This window comes from Pelobates fuscus, chromosome 2 (assembly GCF_036172605.1).
Source record: "Pelobates fuscus isolate aPelFus1 chromosome 2, aPelFus1.pri, whole genome shotgun sequence".
In the NCBI taxonomy this organism is placed as follows: domain Eukaryota; kingdom Metazoa; phylum Chordata; class Amphibia; order Anura; family Pelobatidae; genus Pelobates; species Pelobates fuscus.
The window spans coordinates 77,929,608-77,946,299 of NC_086318.1; the positions used below are offsets into that span (position 1 = coordinate 77,929,608).

The following is a 16,692-nucleotide window of genomic DNA, read 5'->3' on the forward strand; positions in this document are numbered from 1 at the left end:
GGTTATAGCATCCCATCTGCAGCTGGGATTAATATAGCCATTAATGTATTTGTGTGATTAATATCACGTTAGCATATCATGACCATTTATCCAGCTGTATTGATTGGCTCTAATATAAGATAAAATATCTGTTAGACAAATTTTGCTTATATACATGTAGACATCTCATTGGATCAAGGAAGTGGTTGATGACTGGTTAAATGTTATTTTAATTAAAATCACACAAGAGTAGATCTTAACTACTTAGGAGGTCTAGCCAGCATTGCAAGGGTTATTTCTAAACTGCCAGCTGAAGGTTTCTTTTTACGATCTTACACTGCACGATCTTACACTGCACGCTGTAGCTCTGTGTGTGAAACATCACATTCCTTCTCTGTGAAGCCTATCGTAAATCAATCTTGACAGTTTGTAGATTCAATGCTGTATTAACCAGGAAACGTATGGCTACTTTGTATTTCATATTGTTTTTATACTGCATATTAATTATTATTGCCATATTGTATTGCATATTGTTATACTCGAATTCCATTGATTATTATCACGCATGTTACTCATCATTATTAATTTAAATCGTTAAAAATAAAAATTATATTTTTATAACAATTTGTGATATTAATTATATGATATAAATTTCATTTAACACGATTAACGTTCTTAGGGATCTGAGAATTTAAATAGTGGGAAATTCTCAAACTGTTACAATTATTATCCATAAATATCCCCACAATCCCCCCTTATAAACACTCCTGTCCCAATACAAAACCCCTGCCCCTTCTACAAAATCCCTGCAGCCCCACACACACATTTACAGGCAGGCATACAGTCACACACAGTTACAGGCAGACAGTCACACGCACACAGTCACATGCAGACAGTCACACATACAGTCACACACACAGTTACAGGCAGACAGTCACATACACATTGACACACACACACGGTCACAGGCAGACAGTCACACACACACAGTTAAAGGCAGCAGCAGACAGTCACATGCACACAGTCACAGACAGATAGTCATAGGTGTGCGCAGCCCATTGCATAAGGGTGTGAACCCTGAAGCACAAACACACACTGCTTAATATATATATATATATATATATATACATACATACACACATACACACTACTGTGTGTGTGTGTGTGTGTGTGTGTATGTGTGGGCGCTGTGTGTGTGAAGGCACGTTGTGTGTGTGTAGGCACTGTGTGTGTGCAGGCAGTGTGTGTGTGTGCAGGGAGTGTGTGTGGGTGCTGTGTTTGTTTGTGAGGGTGGTGTGTGTGTGTAAGGGTGCTGTGTGTGTGAGGGCACTGTGTGTGTGTGAGGGTGCTGTTAGTGTGTGTGTGTGTGTGTGTGTGTGTATGTGTAAGGGTGCTGTGTGTGTGAGGGTGCTGTGTGTGTGAGGGTGCTGTTAGTGTATGTGTGAGGGTGCTGTGTGTGTAAGGGTGTTGTTAGTGTGTGTGTGTGTGTGTGGGTGCTGTTAGTGTGTGTGTGCTGTGTGTGGGTGCTGTTTGTGTGTATTGTGTGGAGGTGGGTGGGCCATTTAGTTAATATCCCCCCTCCCTTCTTACCTTATGTAGGGAGGGGGGACCATGCTGCTGCCATCCCTGGTGGTCCAGTGATGAGTGAACTTTAGCCCCACAGCTTGCGGGGCTAGAGATCACTCTCGCGAGATCTGAGCGTTGCTGTGGCAACGCTCAGATCTTGCGAGAGGAACCTGGCAGAGCTGCTGGCTAGAGCTCCCTGGGTCCTCTCCTGCCTCCCTCCATGCTGCTGTGGGCCGGTAAGGTAGATCTTTGATCTCCCTCACTGGCCCACGGAGGGAGGCACATAGCGCGTGCCTCAGAGATTAGGGTGTGCCCAGGCACAGCTGGCACACCCCGTGCGCATGCCTATGCAGATAGACACACACACGGTTACAGGCAACATCAAACAGTCACAGGCAGACAGTCACATGCAGTCACACACACAGTTATAGGCAGACAGTTACACACACAAAGTCAGTGCCAGACAGTCACGCACACAGTTACAGGCAGACAGTCACATATACAGTCACGCACACACACAGTCACAGGCAGAGAGTCACACACACTTACAGTCACACACACACAAAGTTACAGGCATGCAGTCACACACAAATACACACAGTTATAGGCAGTTACACACACACGCACACACAGTTACAGGCAGACAGTTTTACACACAGGCACACACACACACAGTCACACACACACAGAGACACACACACACACAGACACAGAGACACACACTCTTACTTACAGACAGTGGGCTGGAGGAGTGGATTCCCTGAAGTCTGTGGAGAAGCAGACATTCCATCTTACTGCACCTCCATGTGCAGCAGTAACCGGTAAGGGCCGTATTAAACCCCGCCTCCGCTGCCGGTTTGGCTCCGCCCCGATTTGTGTTAGCTCCGCCCCCACTTTTCCTCCGCACGGCCAGTTCAGCAGCTCTTTGCTTGTGAGAGCTGTTCTGGTCGCCCGGCATCCTAACTAACATGGGGCACTGTGCGGCCACAGTTTTTTTTTTTGCACCAGGGCCCTTTCTAAATTAGTCCTGCTGCTAGCCTGCCCCTCTAAATTAGCTCAGGTTGTTATGGGGTGGGAGTGTTCCTTTAACAACAGTTGTAAGTTTAGAGTGTTTTGACCTAATAAAGAACTACATATGGCATACTATACAATGCTGTCTTCATAAAATATTACCAATCCATTTGCTGGTTTAATCCTTGCATGGGCAAGCTTCATACAAAATGTAGCACTAGGCACATTGTGATGAGCAATGACATCAGAGGAACACTGTGCTGACTTGCCTTATTTTGTTTTGTTTTTATTAATTGTTGCTTTTTCAAATTAGTATTTTTTGTGTGTTAGTGAATTTTTTTTATTTTATGTGAAGATCTAATAAATGTTTTGTGATTTTTTTTCACTATTCACTGTGACATGTAGCTGCATATAAACAAACTAAATGACTTGTCCCGTGCTTTTATTGTAGATTCTTTATTGTCTTTGAACATAACAAAACAAAACAAAATGTTTACCGGTGGAGGGCAGATTTTCCAAACTAAAGAGCCACATTGTTCATCAGGTGTAAATTTCAGGTGTAAATTTAAATGCTTTGTGATTACATCAACCTATAATTCATTGTGTAACCCTACAAGCTCCTTCCATGCCATTCACCAGGTTTATATTTCAAATCTACTGCTGATAAATAAGGTGAAATTGCCACGGTGGCAGGAGATATACAAAGAGGTAGACAATAAGAATGAACATTACTAAATCTGTATCTGTATCCAAACACACCGCCTTTTTCAGTGTATTAGACTAAATCGTATGAGGCTGCTTGTAGAATTTCAGGTTTATTGTACAACTATAACTCCCTAAATACTCCACAGTGTGAATATTGTAGGGCTTGTAATTTAACGGCTGAAAATGTACCTGTTTGCTGGCCTTTCGAAATCCACTGATTTTGCTCGGATTGTATTTGACATGTCCATAAGCAGACAGGAAACCACTAAATGCAAGGCACATTAGTCTTGTGCTTACATTTCCTACATCAGATAAAGCCAGGGTAGCACATTTGTCGACATAAAGTGCTCTTTTTAAAGCCAATCAAAATGGTTGCCCACAGTGTGCTACCAAAACAATAATGTCTCACAGAATATCTTGCATCAAATTAATTTCTACATAAATAGGTGAAGCGCTTTCATATAAGAAATAAAATTATAGGTGAACATTAGCCTCCATTTAAACATTTTAACCAGAACCAGTTGACCATTTGTAATCATGTGTTTTCCAGGCAGAGCTGCATAGTAAGTTCCTGATAGCTCAGTTCCATATGGACCTTAGATAATGGAACATACACCTGACTTCCTCTCTCCGGAACTATTTAAATAACCCCCGCATGATTGCCTTCTTGGGTCATTTAGCTCATCAAACAGTCCTGTGTCGATGATCTCCTTTTGCCAGCCGATTGGTACAGCCCCTGTTGCAAACCTCTTGAAAAACTTCATATCTTTCTCGTCAAAATCAACCCCTCGAACCTCTGAAAAATCAGCTATATCTGCAATGTCTTTGGCATAAACCACAGAAGGGTCTGGTACAAATGGGGGATCCACCATCCCAGCTTCCAGCCTTTGGAAGTTTATAGATTTGAAGAAGGGATGTTTCCTGGGATCATCATCATTGCTCCTGAAAAATAAAACACCACTGTAACGTCATCAGCACACACAACCGTGACAATGCACAATGGACAAGATAACAGATTGATGTGGAGTTCAGCAAAGCAGAGATATAGAAATCAGTGACACAGAGTTGGATGGGATTATGTATGAAAAGTGACTTTGGGGCAAATTTTGAAATCATAAAAATCAGTGCAATAATATTGGTTAATTTAATTAATTTTCATGATGTGCAATTCAAAGGGCATTACAATCTACCTGTTCCTACAAATGCTCAATATTTTATTCATAACCATAACTAAAGAGACATTTTTTTATCAAATGTTCCAATCTTAGAAATTCTATCACAAAAGGATCGCTATGTATTATTAAATGCGGGCCTGTCAACAAGCATCAGGCCACTACTCTCCAAGTAACTAAACTGACCCCTTAGACCACGGGTGTCAAGCACAAGGCCCGCGGGCCGAATCCGGCCCGCCAGACCTCGTCATGTGGCCCACAGTGGCGGATCCAGGGGGGGGCAATGGGGCAATTGCCCCCCCCCAGAGATTCCCCCCCGCCGGCTAGTGCAGGGCTGGCATTGCCCAAGTGCCAGCCCTGCAATGTGCCTGCGGACCGGGGAGATCAGAGATCTCCCTCCCCAGTCCGCAGCCACTGTGCTGACAGCCGGCAGGGGAGGGAGAGAGGACCCGGGAGCTCAGCCAGCAGCTCCTCCGGGTCCTCCTCTCGCGAGATTTGGAGCGTTGCCGCGGTTACCACGGCAACGCTCCAAATCTCACGAGAGTGAACTCTAGCCCTGGAGCGCGGGCTAGAGTTCACTCCTACCACTGGGACCACCAATGAATCCCACTGGGACCACCAGGGAAAGAAAGATGTCCCCCCTCCTCCCAGTAAAGGTAAGAAGGGAGGGGGGACATAAAGTATATATTTATTTTAATTAAATTAAAAAAAACACACACATATAAAAAAAAAGCCCCCCCCATCCTTCTTATCATACACACACATTGCCCCTGCCCCCCCATACACACACACATTGCCCCTGCCCCCCATACACACACACACATTGCCCCTGCCCCCCATACACACACACATTGCCTCTGCCCCCCCATACACACACACATTGCCCCTGCCCCCCATACACACACACATTGCCCCTGCCCCCCATACACACACACATTGCCCCTGCCCCCCATACACACACACATTGCCCCTGCCCCACATACACACACACATTGCCCCTGCTCCCCATAAACACACACATTGCCCCTGCCCCCCATACACACACTGCCCCCAGATACATACTGCCCCCATACACACAGCCCCCACACACATACACTGCCCCCACACACATACACTGCCCCCACATACACACACATCGTCCCCACATACACACACACTGCCCCCCATAAACACATTGCCCCCACACACATACATTGCCCCCACACATACACTGCCCCCCATACACACATACACTGCAATACACACACACACTGTAACTGTCACACACACATACTGACCCACACACACACTGCACCCCTGAAATATACTGCCGCCCTCACTTACACACTGCAACCTTCACACACACACTGCTAACACACTGTCCCCCTTACACACACACACACTGCACCCCTCACACATTGCACCACTCACACATACCACTGCTCCTCTGCCCTACTACAGCCCCATTTCCCAGAGGACCTCAGGTAAGTTGTCAAACTGTTCTTAAACAGTTTGACTACTTACTCTGGGAGGGGGTCTCGGCACTATTGGCACAATAACCACTACACTGAGCTGTAGTGGTTATTGTGTCTGGATTATTTATTTAAATAATCTACAAGTGCCCCTCCCGAGATAAGGCTCTGGATCCGCCACTGGTGGCCCGTGTAGCCACCGCCGGCCGCCAGCCTTCACCTTTTATTCTTGCTTTTTTTGACACAAGAAAGCCGCCTCTTCAGCGCATGCGCGGCAGCCTACAAGCCAAAGAACGTCTGCTCTCTAGCGGCGCCGGCCGTTCTACACAGGAAACCTCCACTTTAAATGCATTCAGGAAACCTCCACTTGTTTTTATATTGAGCGCATGCCATCCTGTGATGTGACAGATCCAACGGCTGCCTGAACCCTTCTCTCCTGTACTGTAAGTACATATAATGTATGTGGGGGGAGGGAGGATCTGCTTATTAGGGGGGGTCTGCTTATTATTCTGCTTAAAAGTCTGAGCGGTAAACTTTGGATATACTGACCACTTCCGTGTCACTTTACAGTGGTATAGGGACCATAAACTACAATCAAATAACCCAAAAATGTCCAAGAAAAGAAAAGTTGATGCAGAGGGAAGGCAATTTCAGGAGAGATGGGAAAGTGAATACATGTTTGTGATAAATGGAGACAGGCCGGTATGTCTTATTTCCTATGAGGCAGTGGCAGTGATGAAGGAATACAATTTAATACAAAAAACAGTAATAATTGAATGCAGTGACAATAATTTATGATAATAAAGAGTGGACACATAGTCCTACAGATACAACCGGCCCTTTGAGGGTGACCAAACTGCTGATGCGGCCCCCGATGAATTTGAGTTTGACACCCCTGCCTTAGACAATGGACTAAACCAGGGGGAGGCATCCTCCAGCGCTCCAGATGTTATGGACTACATCTCCCACAATAGTCTTACAGCCACAATGCTGGCAAATCAGGAGGGGGGAGTAGTCTAGATCTGAAATGCCGAAGGTTGGGGGATCTCATCTGGCACTGTATTCCCAGGATGCTCAGCCATGCTAAGACAGGGAAATATAGCTAAAAAAAAATAACCACACTGCCCGTTATACCCATCGATGGATTAAATAATATCATTCCACTTATGAAACGTTTCACATATACAGCAACAAAGCTAATAAATCAGATAAGCTAGGTAAATGTTACATAGTTACATAGCTGAAAATAGATTTGCGTTCATCAAATATGTTTTTGCTGTTGATCCAAAAGAAGGCAAAAAACCCAGTCTGAAGCGCTTCCAATTTTGCCACAAACTAGGAAAGAATTCCTTCTTGACCTCAAAATAGCAGTCAGATATCTCCTTGCATCAAGCAGCGATTACCCCACTAATTAGAAATTATATCCCTGTATGTTATGTTTTTGCAAGTATTTATCCAATTGCAGTTTAAACATCTGTATAGACTCTGACAAAACCACCTCTTCAGGCAGAGAATTCCATATCCTTATTGCTCTTACTGTAAAAAAAACCTTTTCTTTGCCTTAGATGAAATCTCCTTTCTTCAAGCCTAAATGTGTGACCTCGTGTCCTATGTATAGCCATGTTTATGAATAGATTTCCAGGTAATGGTTTGTACTGGCCCCCGAATATATTTGTATAATGTTATCATATCCCCTGTGAGGCTCAGTTTTTCCAAACTAAAGAGATTTAAATTTTTTAACCTTTCTTCGTAACGAAAACACTTCATTCCTTTTATCAATTTTGTAGCTTGTCTCTGCACTTTTTCTAGTGCCATGATATCCTTCTTTAGAACAAGTGCCCAAAATTGCACAGCATATTCATGGTGTGGTCTTACCAGCGATTTATAAAGAGGCAAAATTATATTTTCATCCCGAGAATTTATGCCCCTATTTATACATGACAAAACCTTACTGGCCTTAGCAACTACAGATTGACATTGCATATTGCTGCCTAATTTGTTGCCTATAACAATTCCCAAATCCTTCTCATGTGTTGTTATCCCTAATTCACTACCATTTAGGGTGTTAGTTGCTTGTGCATTCTTAACTCAGAAGTGCATAACTTTGCATTTCTCTACATTAAATTGTATCTACCATTTTAGTGCCCAGTCCCCCAATCTATCCAAATCCCTATGCAGCAAAGCAATATCCTGCTCAAATTTTACTACTTTACAAAGTTGTGTGTCATCTGCAAACACTGAAACATGGCTTTCAATGCCTATTTCATGATCATTTATGAATATGTTCAATAGAAGCGGTCCCAAAACAGTACTCTGAGGTACACCACTTACCACTTTTGTCCAGACTGAAAATTTACCATTAATGACAACTCGTTGTACTCTATCCTTTAGGCCAATGTTCTACTCAAGAACAAGAATATTAATCTAGACCAATTTCTATTAGTTTGAAGACTAGCCTATTGTGAGGAACCGTATCAAATGCCTTGTCTAAATCCAAGTAGATCACATCCACTGCAATACCCTGATCTATACTTCTACTTCCTTCTTCGTAGAATGCAATTAGGTTAGTTTGACATGACCTATGTTTCATAAAACCATGCTGATTATTGCTAATAAAGTTCTTCCCAATGAATTCCTGAATATTATCCCTTAATAGCCCTTCAAATAGTTTCCAGGTCACAGAAGTTAAGCTCACAGGTCTATAATTTCCAGGCAAGGATTTTGAACCCTTTTTAAATATAGCAACCAGGGCCGGCCTTAGGGGTGTGCGAGCTGTGCGGCCGCACAGGGCGCCATGCCAACAGGGGCGCCGGGCAACCGACACAGCTCGCACAACCAGGTCCTGCCCTACCTCAGGGCGCCCTGGTGGGTGAAAGATTGCACCCTGGCCGGCCCTTACAGAGTGCGCTCTGCTTTGGTATTGGCTGGTGAGGTTATTGAGGACCTCTCTCACCGGCCCGTTGGTTGGATGATGGGAGTGAGCAGTGAGCGCTTTGATTCTGCCCTCCTCTCGTGAGCTCAGCATTCGGAGTGTTGCCATGGCAACGCTCTCATACTATCAACTCGGAGCTCGCGAGAGGAGGGCTCCTGTTCTGCAAGGTGCAGAACTTCAAGAGCTCGCAGAGACCGCTGGACCACCAGGTAATCGGTATTCTCCCATCCCTGCCAAAGATATGCAAGAGGGAGGGGCGCAGAAAGGGGGAATCAACAATTAATTTAAGAAAACAAAACCTAAAATTGCTCTCCCAATTTAAAGCCTTATGTCACCCCCTCCTACCCACAAATCATCACTATCCCACCCTTACTGTGTTAACTACACACACTCTAACACACTACATAATCTACTCACACACAGACACTACATAATCTACACACACACACACACACACACTACATCCCTATCCCACACCACACTATTTTCCCTACACACACTGCATCCCTATTTCACACACAACATAATGGCATGGCAACTTCAGGGAGACAGGACACTCTTGTTAGAAATTTGTTTTTACTCCTAATGCAAATCTATACATGAGGGAGGAATTCTTCTAGTGTGTGTGTGTGTATATATATATTTATATTTACCTATATATATATATATATATATATATATATATATATATATATATACTCTTTAACCCCTTAAGGACCAAACTTCTGGAATAAAAGGAAATCATGACATGTCACACATGTCATGTGTCCTTAAGGGGTTAAAAATACCAGAAATTGTGTGTACCATAATAAGTAGAATTTAACATGATTTCTGAGAGTAATATTTAAATATACATGTATATTAATATGGGTGTATTATTATTATTATTATATGTGTTATTACGCCCCAGTTATTACGCCCATTTACAAATGTATTCATTTACGTGTATATGCATGATATGCCCAGAAGGTAATACGTAACACCTATGTAATGGAGGCTTAGCACTTTTTACAAGATGGACGAGGGTATGTGACCATGGAGGGGCGATGTGAATATTTTTCGCACAGGGCGCCTAAAGGCCTAAGTCCGGCCCTGATAGCAACGACATCTACCTTCCTTCAATTCTCCGGTACAATACCGGAAACAAAAGAATCCTGAAAAACTAGATACAGAGGTTCACTTATTTCCCCACTTAGCTCCTTAAGTACTCGTGGGTGAATACCGTCAGGCCCCAGAGCTTTATTTACATAAATTTTCTTTAACCCCTTAACGCCGTTACGACGTACCATGCTGTCCCGCATTAAATGGGCTTTAAAGCCGTTGCGGCGGCATGGTACGTCGTAACGGCTTTGAGCCCCAGGAGGAGAGGTGTACTCACCTCCACCGCGATCCTCTTCTGGGGGGCTGCCTGACAGCCCAGGCAGCCCCCCTCCAGCAAATGAGGCCCCCGGGGGCCATGTGATCGCTCTCAAAGAGCGATCACATGGCCCCCTATAGCTGGCTATGGATCTGCCAGCAGGGGGACTGTCTAAAATATCAGACAGTCCCCCTGCTGGTAGGAAAGTAAAAATAAATAAATAAAACATGTGTAAAAATAAATTAAATATATTTATATATATATATATATATAATATGTATATATATTATATATATAATATATATACATATTATATATATATGTAACGTCATACAAAGTGTATTTTAATATTAATATAAGTATATATATTAATATTAAAATACACTTAGAATGACGTTACATATATATAATATGTATATATATTATATATATAATAGATGTACATATATATATTATATATAAATACGTATAATTAAAATAATAAATAAATAAAATAAAATAAATAAATAAAATATTGAAACAAAATTTAATATAAATTATATATGCATATGTAATTTCATTCTAACTGTATTTTGTTATTAATATATATATATCGGTAACAAAATACACTTAGAATGACATTCTATATATATCTATCTATATATAAAATACAAATAACCGCAAATATATTTATATAGATAAATACATATAATTACATAAAAGATTACATTAGTATACACGTAGAATTTAAATACCTATAAATGCATATATATTAAAATTCTACGTGTATATTTAAATAATCTTTTAACGTTATTATGTGATTTGATTTATTAAAATTTGATTGACATGCCTGACAACACAGGGAGAAAGTGCAGAGAATTTAATTCGCAAGCACTATATTTGACCCTGTAACTCTCCAAGACACCATAAAACCTGTACATAGGGGGTACTGTTTTACTCAGGAGACTTCGCTGAACTCAAATATTAGTGTTTCAAACTGGTAAATTGTATTACAATGATGATATTTTAAGTAAAAGTGAAGTTTTTTGCATTTTTTACAAGCGAACGGCACTTTTATGGTCTATATTATTGTTGTAATATGTTTTACTGTTTTAAAACACTAATATTTGTGTTTAGTGAAGTCTCCCGAGAATAACAGTACCCCCCATGTACAGGTTTTATGGTGTTTTGGAAAGTTAGAGAGTCACATATAAGGCTTGCATTTCATTTTTTTCACATTGAAATTTGCCAGATTGGTTATGTTGCCTTTGAGAGCGTATGGTATTACCCCCATGATGGCGTACCATTTGCAAAAGTAGACAACCCGAGGTATTGCAAGTGGGGTATGTCCAGTCTTTCTTAGTAGCCACTTAGTCACAAACACTGGCCAAATATTAGTTTTTTGCTTTTTTCACACAAAAACAAATATGAACGCTAACTTTGGCCAGTGTTTGTGACTAAGTGGCTACTAAAAAAGACTAAACATACCCCACTTTCAATACCTTGGCTTGTCTACTTTTTCAAATGCTATGCCATTATGGGGGTAATTCTGATTCCTGGGCTACCACACCGTCTCAAAGGTAACATTACTAATCTGGAAAATTTCAATTTGAAAATGGAACGTTCTATATTTGACCCTGTAACTTTCCAAAACACCATAAAACCTGTTAATGGGGGGGGTACTGTTGTACTCGTGAGACATCGCTGATTACAAATATGTGCATTTTTTTGCAGTAAAACCTAACAGTATTATGACATTCACAGCTAAAATGTCAGACGGAAATACAAATTTTAAAAGAAATCATATTTTCTCAAATTTTTTTTACATTTTATTCATAATAAATTATGTTCCATATATGAATAGTTAACGATAGATTAAAGCCCTGTTTCTCCTGAACAAAATGATATATAATAAGTGTGGGTGCATATAATATGAAAGAGGGGAACTACGGGTAAACAGACATATAGCGCAAATTCCAGTTTTTGTTTACGTTTTGTTTTGATCAGAACGTGCACTATTGACTCCGTCCTGAAGGGGTTAACTGCTGTAGCACCTTGTGTCGAGTCATCCATTAACAAGTAATCTGCAAGTTTTTTGCAGCAATCATTTGCATATCTCTTGCCATAGGATTCTCATTAGTATATACTGAAGAAAAATAGTTATTTCAAATTTCTGCCTTTTCCTGGTCTTCATTAACTAACAGACCCATCTCTGTTTCCAGTGTACCTACACTTTCATTTTTTGTTTTTTTAGAATTGATGTACTTTTGGGGTTGATTTTGCATTCTTTGGCTATCAATTTCTCATTTTCTAGTTTAGCCACTTTAATTGCTTTTTTGTAAGCATTATTGGCTTCCTTATATCTTAAATAGGATGCTTCTGAATTAAATTCTTTAAATGCCTCTTTCTTATTTTTAATCTCCTGTTTTACTTCTCTACTAAGCCACATTGCATTAACACATTTCTACATTCATTACTAACATAGTTTTTAAAAACAATGCTAGTGTGTAATGGCTGGGGGATAAAAATGATCTACGTGTGTGGTAGAAGCAATGAAAGAAGCACACCAAAGCAAACCATCTCTCCTCTCCATTTATCAGATGAAAATCAATTTAGGCTCCAGGAGAAGAAAGACACAAGAGATTAGACTGGAAACCACAGTGCCCTCTGCTGTGAAGATGATATATATATATATATATATATATATATATATATATGCTAGACGGTCTTTAGATTTATCCTATTAGCAGGACAGCACTCCAGGAATTATGGGGACCACAGAGTCAGCTGCAAACCCCCCCAGGAGAAATAAGAGTATGTGTCAGTGTATGCCTGAATGAATGAGTGTCTGACAAGTATGTGTGTGAGACTAGATGTGTGTGTGTGTGTCTGTATATATATATAATTATGTATGTTTATATGAGATTGGTGAATTAAGAAGTAAAGGTATTCACTGGCTAGCACATGTGCAGGGGAGAAGGCAGGATTCTTTTCATGGACCCAGGCAGCAAAATATCTGCCGAGCATGGAGTTAATACATTAGTCCAACTGTTCTATACTTATAGAATGTTGATAATGAAGATTTAACTCAAACTCTTCTATACTTATAGAATGTTGATAATGAAGATTTAACTCACCTAGGGCAATGAAATTAATGCAAGAAATTAGTTATTTACAGTTTGTATAATAATACAACGTTTTTACAGCTTGTATACTAATAATGTAATACTGAAATCACAAAATAACCTAACCTTTACATTGCCAGGGGGAAGGTGCGAGGGAGGGGGTCAGAAGGTTCCTATATTATTAGGAATACGGCTTTGTATTCCTAACACTATACTGTTCCTTTAAAGGGACACTCCAGGCACCCAGACCACTTCTGCTCATTGGAGTGGTCTGGGTGCCAACTCCCACTACTCCTAACCCTGCAAGTGTAATTATTGCAGTTTTTTTATAAACTGCAATAATTGCCTTGCAGGGTTACCTCCACCTCTAGAGGTCACTTCCTGGTTTGTAGCACAGATTATCTGTGCTAGAGCGTCGCTGGACGTTCTCACGCTGTGTGAGGACCTTCAGCGTCGCTCAAATCCCCATAGGAAAGCATTGAAATTCATTTTCAATGTTTTCCTATGGGGAGCGCTAATGCGCATGCACGGCAGTGTCGCCCACCGGCCGACGGAATCACAGGGAGGAGCGGCGCGGAGGAGGAGGCAGCGACGAGGGACATCGCCGCTGCCTCAGGTAAGTGACTGAAGGGGTTTTCACCCCTTCAGTAACTGGGGATTGGTGGGTGGGAGGGAGAGGGACCCTCCAGTGCATGAAGAGGTGTACGTGGTCTGTAACAATATCTAGGTAGGTGGTATGTGTCAAAGCAAAATCCACATGAATGTCAGAACCCAAGGTTTCCCAGCAGAACATTGCCCAGAGCATAACACTGCCTCTGCCAACCTGCTGCCATTTCTACTCCATGTAAATGGCTCACATACACAAGCTTGTTCGCTGATTGCCCTTCCTTTCACCACTTTTGGTAGGTACTAACCACTGCATACCAGGAACACCCCACAAGACTTCTGTGTGGAAATGCTCTGAACCACTCATCTAGCCATTACTATTTTGCCCTCTCAGATCCTTTTTCTTGCCCATTTTTCCTGCTTCCAACACATGAAATTCAAGAAATGACTGTTCACTTGCTGCCTAATATATCCCACTCCTTGACAGATGCCATTGTAACAATATAATCAATGTTATTCACTTCACCTGTCAGTGGTTTTAATGTTAGGGCTGGTCAGTGTAGAGTTGAGTTATACTCACTTACTTTAAAGTTTTCCTTTAATAAACATATCAAATATTGGACCCCAGCAAATAAAAGGTTTCCCCAACCCTTTTTTCATTTTATTAGAACATTGCCCTATTAGCATGCATTTATTCTGAAGGTCTCCTCCAAAAGAAATGCCCAAAGAGCATTTTAGTCTTTACTTACCTTAATCCAGTCGGCACTCCCCCATCAGATATCACAGGAGCCACACCACGGACCAATCAAAGGCTTCTCATAGAGAAGCCTCTGGTTGGAGGATTTAGCAGGATCAGATTGCAAGCACGCGCTCTGAGTCAGCAAGGTGTTAGCGGAAATGAGATAGGTAGAGAAAATAGGAGGAGGGAGTGCAGGATAAAAAAACTAATTATCAAAGGGAGGCAGGTAGGCAGGTAGGAATACAATCAGGAATACCTGCGGGAGGCAGGTAGGAATACAATCAGTGTGAGAGGGGAGAGAAGAGCTTCCCCTTGCAGGCTCTGCATGCAAGTTAGAAACGAGTACGTCTGTGATCAGCATGCAGTATGCAGATGTAAAATATGAACAGAATTAACATTAGGCATAGTCACATGTGTTAGTGGTGCAGCTAGCCGCTAGCACACAATTAAAACTATCTCTGGGTGTGCGGTGTTTCAACCAGAAAGTGCAAATTGTCGAGAATCAAAAGCTAATTTCAAAGTGAATTTCAGATATTAGGCCAAAATACATGAATGAAAAAAAATTTCTGACTTGGATAATTTTTTAGTTTCAGCTCATTTTGAATTCCCAGCAATTCACACCTTAGTGAATAACATTGAGATAATGTTGCATGCTCTTATTATTAACCCATTAAGGTCACAACTTCTGGAATAAAAGGGATTCATGATGGAATATTTCCGTCATGTGTCCTTAAGGGGTTAATGTAAAGTATTTCTAATGGAAGGCCTGGTCTGATATGGTACATCCAGCACCTCCCTCCTGTTGTCATTGCTGTTTGTCTCAATGTGGTCATTAGTTGATGTATAAGATTATTCCTGCTCCATATGTTTTCCTTCTTCTGAGTTATCCTGTTTTCTTCTTTCTGTAGACAATAATTTAATTCTGTTTGAACTAATGAGAATAGAAATCTGATGTTATAAATAGTAACAAATGATTCATTCATGGTGGCTGATAATTCTGTGAAGGGGCAATGCTTGGAATAACTTGTACAACACTTTGGACTCAAACTGCTTTCGAAAATATTCAATCACATATTTAGAAGTTACAGATTCTATTACTGAAAGGCTTGTGCAAACAGGTAGGTCTTGAGTCTTTGCTTTAAAATGTCCAGGGAGGTGGCTTCTTTCACTGTGCTAGGGAGAGTGTCCCATAGAGGGGCCGGTATGGTCCGTAAACCAAATTTTTGTTGAATTCTGGGCACATTTAGCTTAGAGGCATGTACTGAACGCAGCATGCGAATAGTGACATAGGGCACCAATAATTATTTTAGATAGCTTAGATCTTGTAGAGCTTTGTAGAAAAGCAGGCCTATCTTGAATAGTATGTGGGATATCATTGGTAGCCATTGCAAAGAATGGGCGTAACTTGGCAAAATTTTGATTGACCAACTAGTAATCTCGCTGCAGTATTTTTTATCAGCTTAAGACAATGGAGTAATTTTTCTGGGAGACCAAAATAGAGTGCATTGGAGTAGTCTAAATGTGATGTTAACAAAGCATGGGTGACCATAGGAAGATCTTCTGCAGGTACCAGGTGCTTGGTCTTGGCTATATTATTTAAATTGAAGAATGAGGCTTGTGTTTTATCTGATATTTGATGTTTCAGTGGAAGTTCTCTCTCAAGCACCACATAAAGATTCTTTAGCTAGAATTAAGGTTTGTAGTATTGATCCTTCATATTCTAGACTGATTTGATGATCTTTTTGCAGCCTGCTTATCAAACTATCTATACCTATCACCACTACTTCTATTTCGTCTGGGTTTAGCTTCAGCCATTCAAGGAGATCACCAATACACTTATTTTGCTGGAACATTTAAGTTTTTTGTTTGAAGGAGATGAATATTTGTGTGTCATATTTGGTAGCTTAGGCCATGTTTCCCTATGATATCCCCCATTGGAAGCATATACACAGACCACATGTGTTGGACAGGTGGTGTAATAAAATTCCATGATCCATGGTGTTTAATGCAGCAGAGAGGTCAAGGATAATTAAAATTGAGCACTCACCTCTTTCTTTTTCCATCAGTAGA

At 41.1% G+C, this 16,692-nt stretch overlaps 1 protein-coding gene across 1 annotated transcript in view; it reads right to left on the minus strand.

Moving 5' to 3' along the window:
• Nucleotides 1-3,061: 3,061 nt before the first annotated feature.
• Nucleotides 3,062-16,692, minus strand: part of GRK7 (G protein-coupled receptor kinase 7) — a 58,046-nt gene continuing 44,415 nt past the window's right edge. The window contains exon 4 of the mRNA XM_063442277.1: nucleotides 3,062-4,203. Within this exon, the coding sequence (XP_063298347.1) occupies nucleotides 3,858-4,203 (346 nt within the window). The 3' untranslated portion in view covers nucleotides 3,062-3,857. The remainder of the gene's footprint in view (nucleotides 4,204-16,692) is intronic.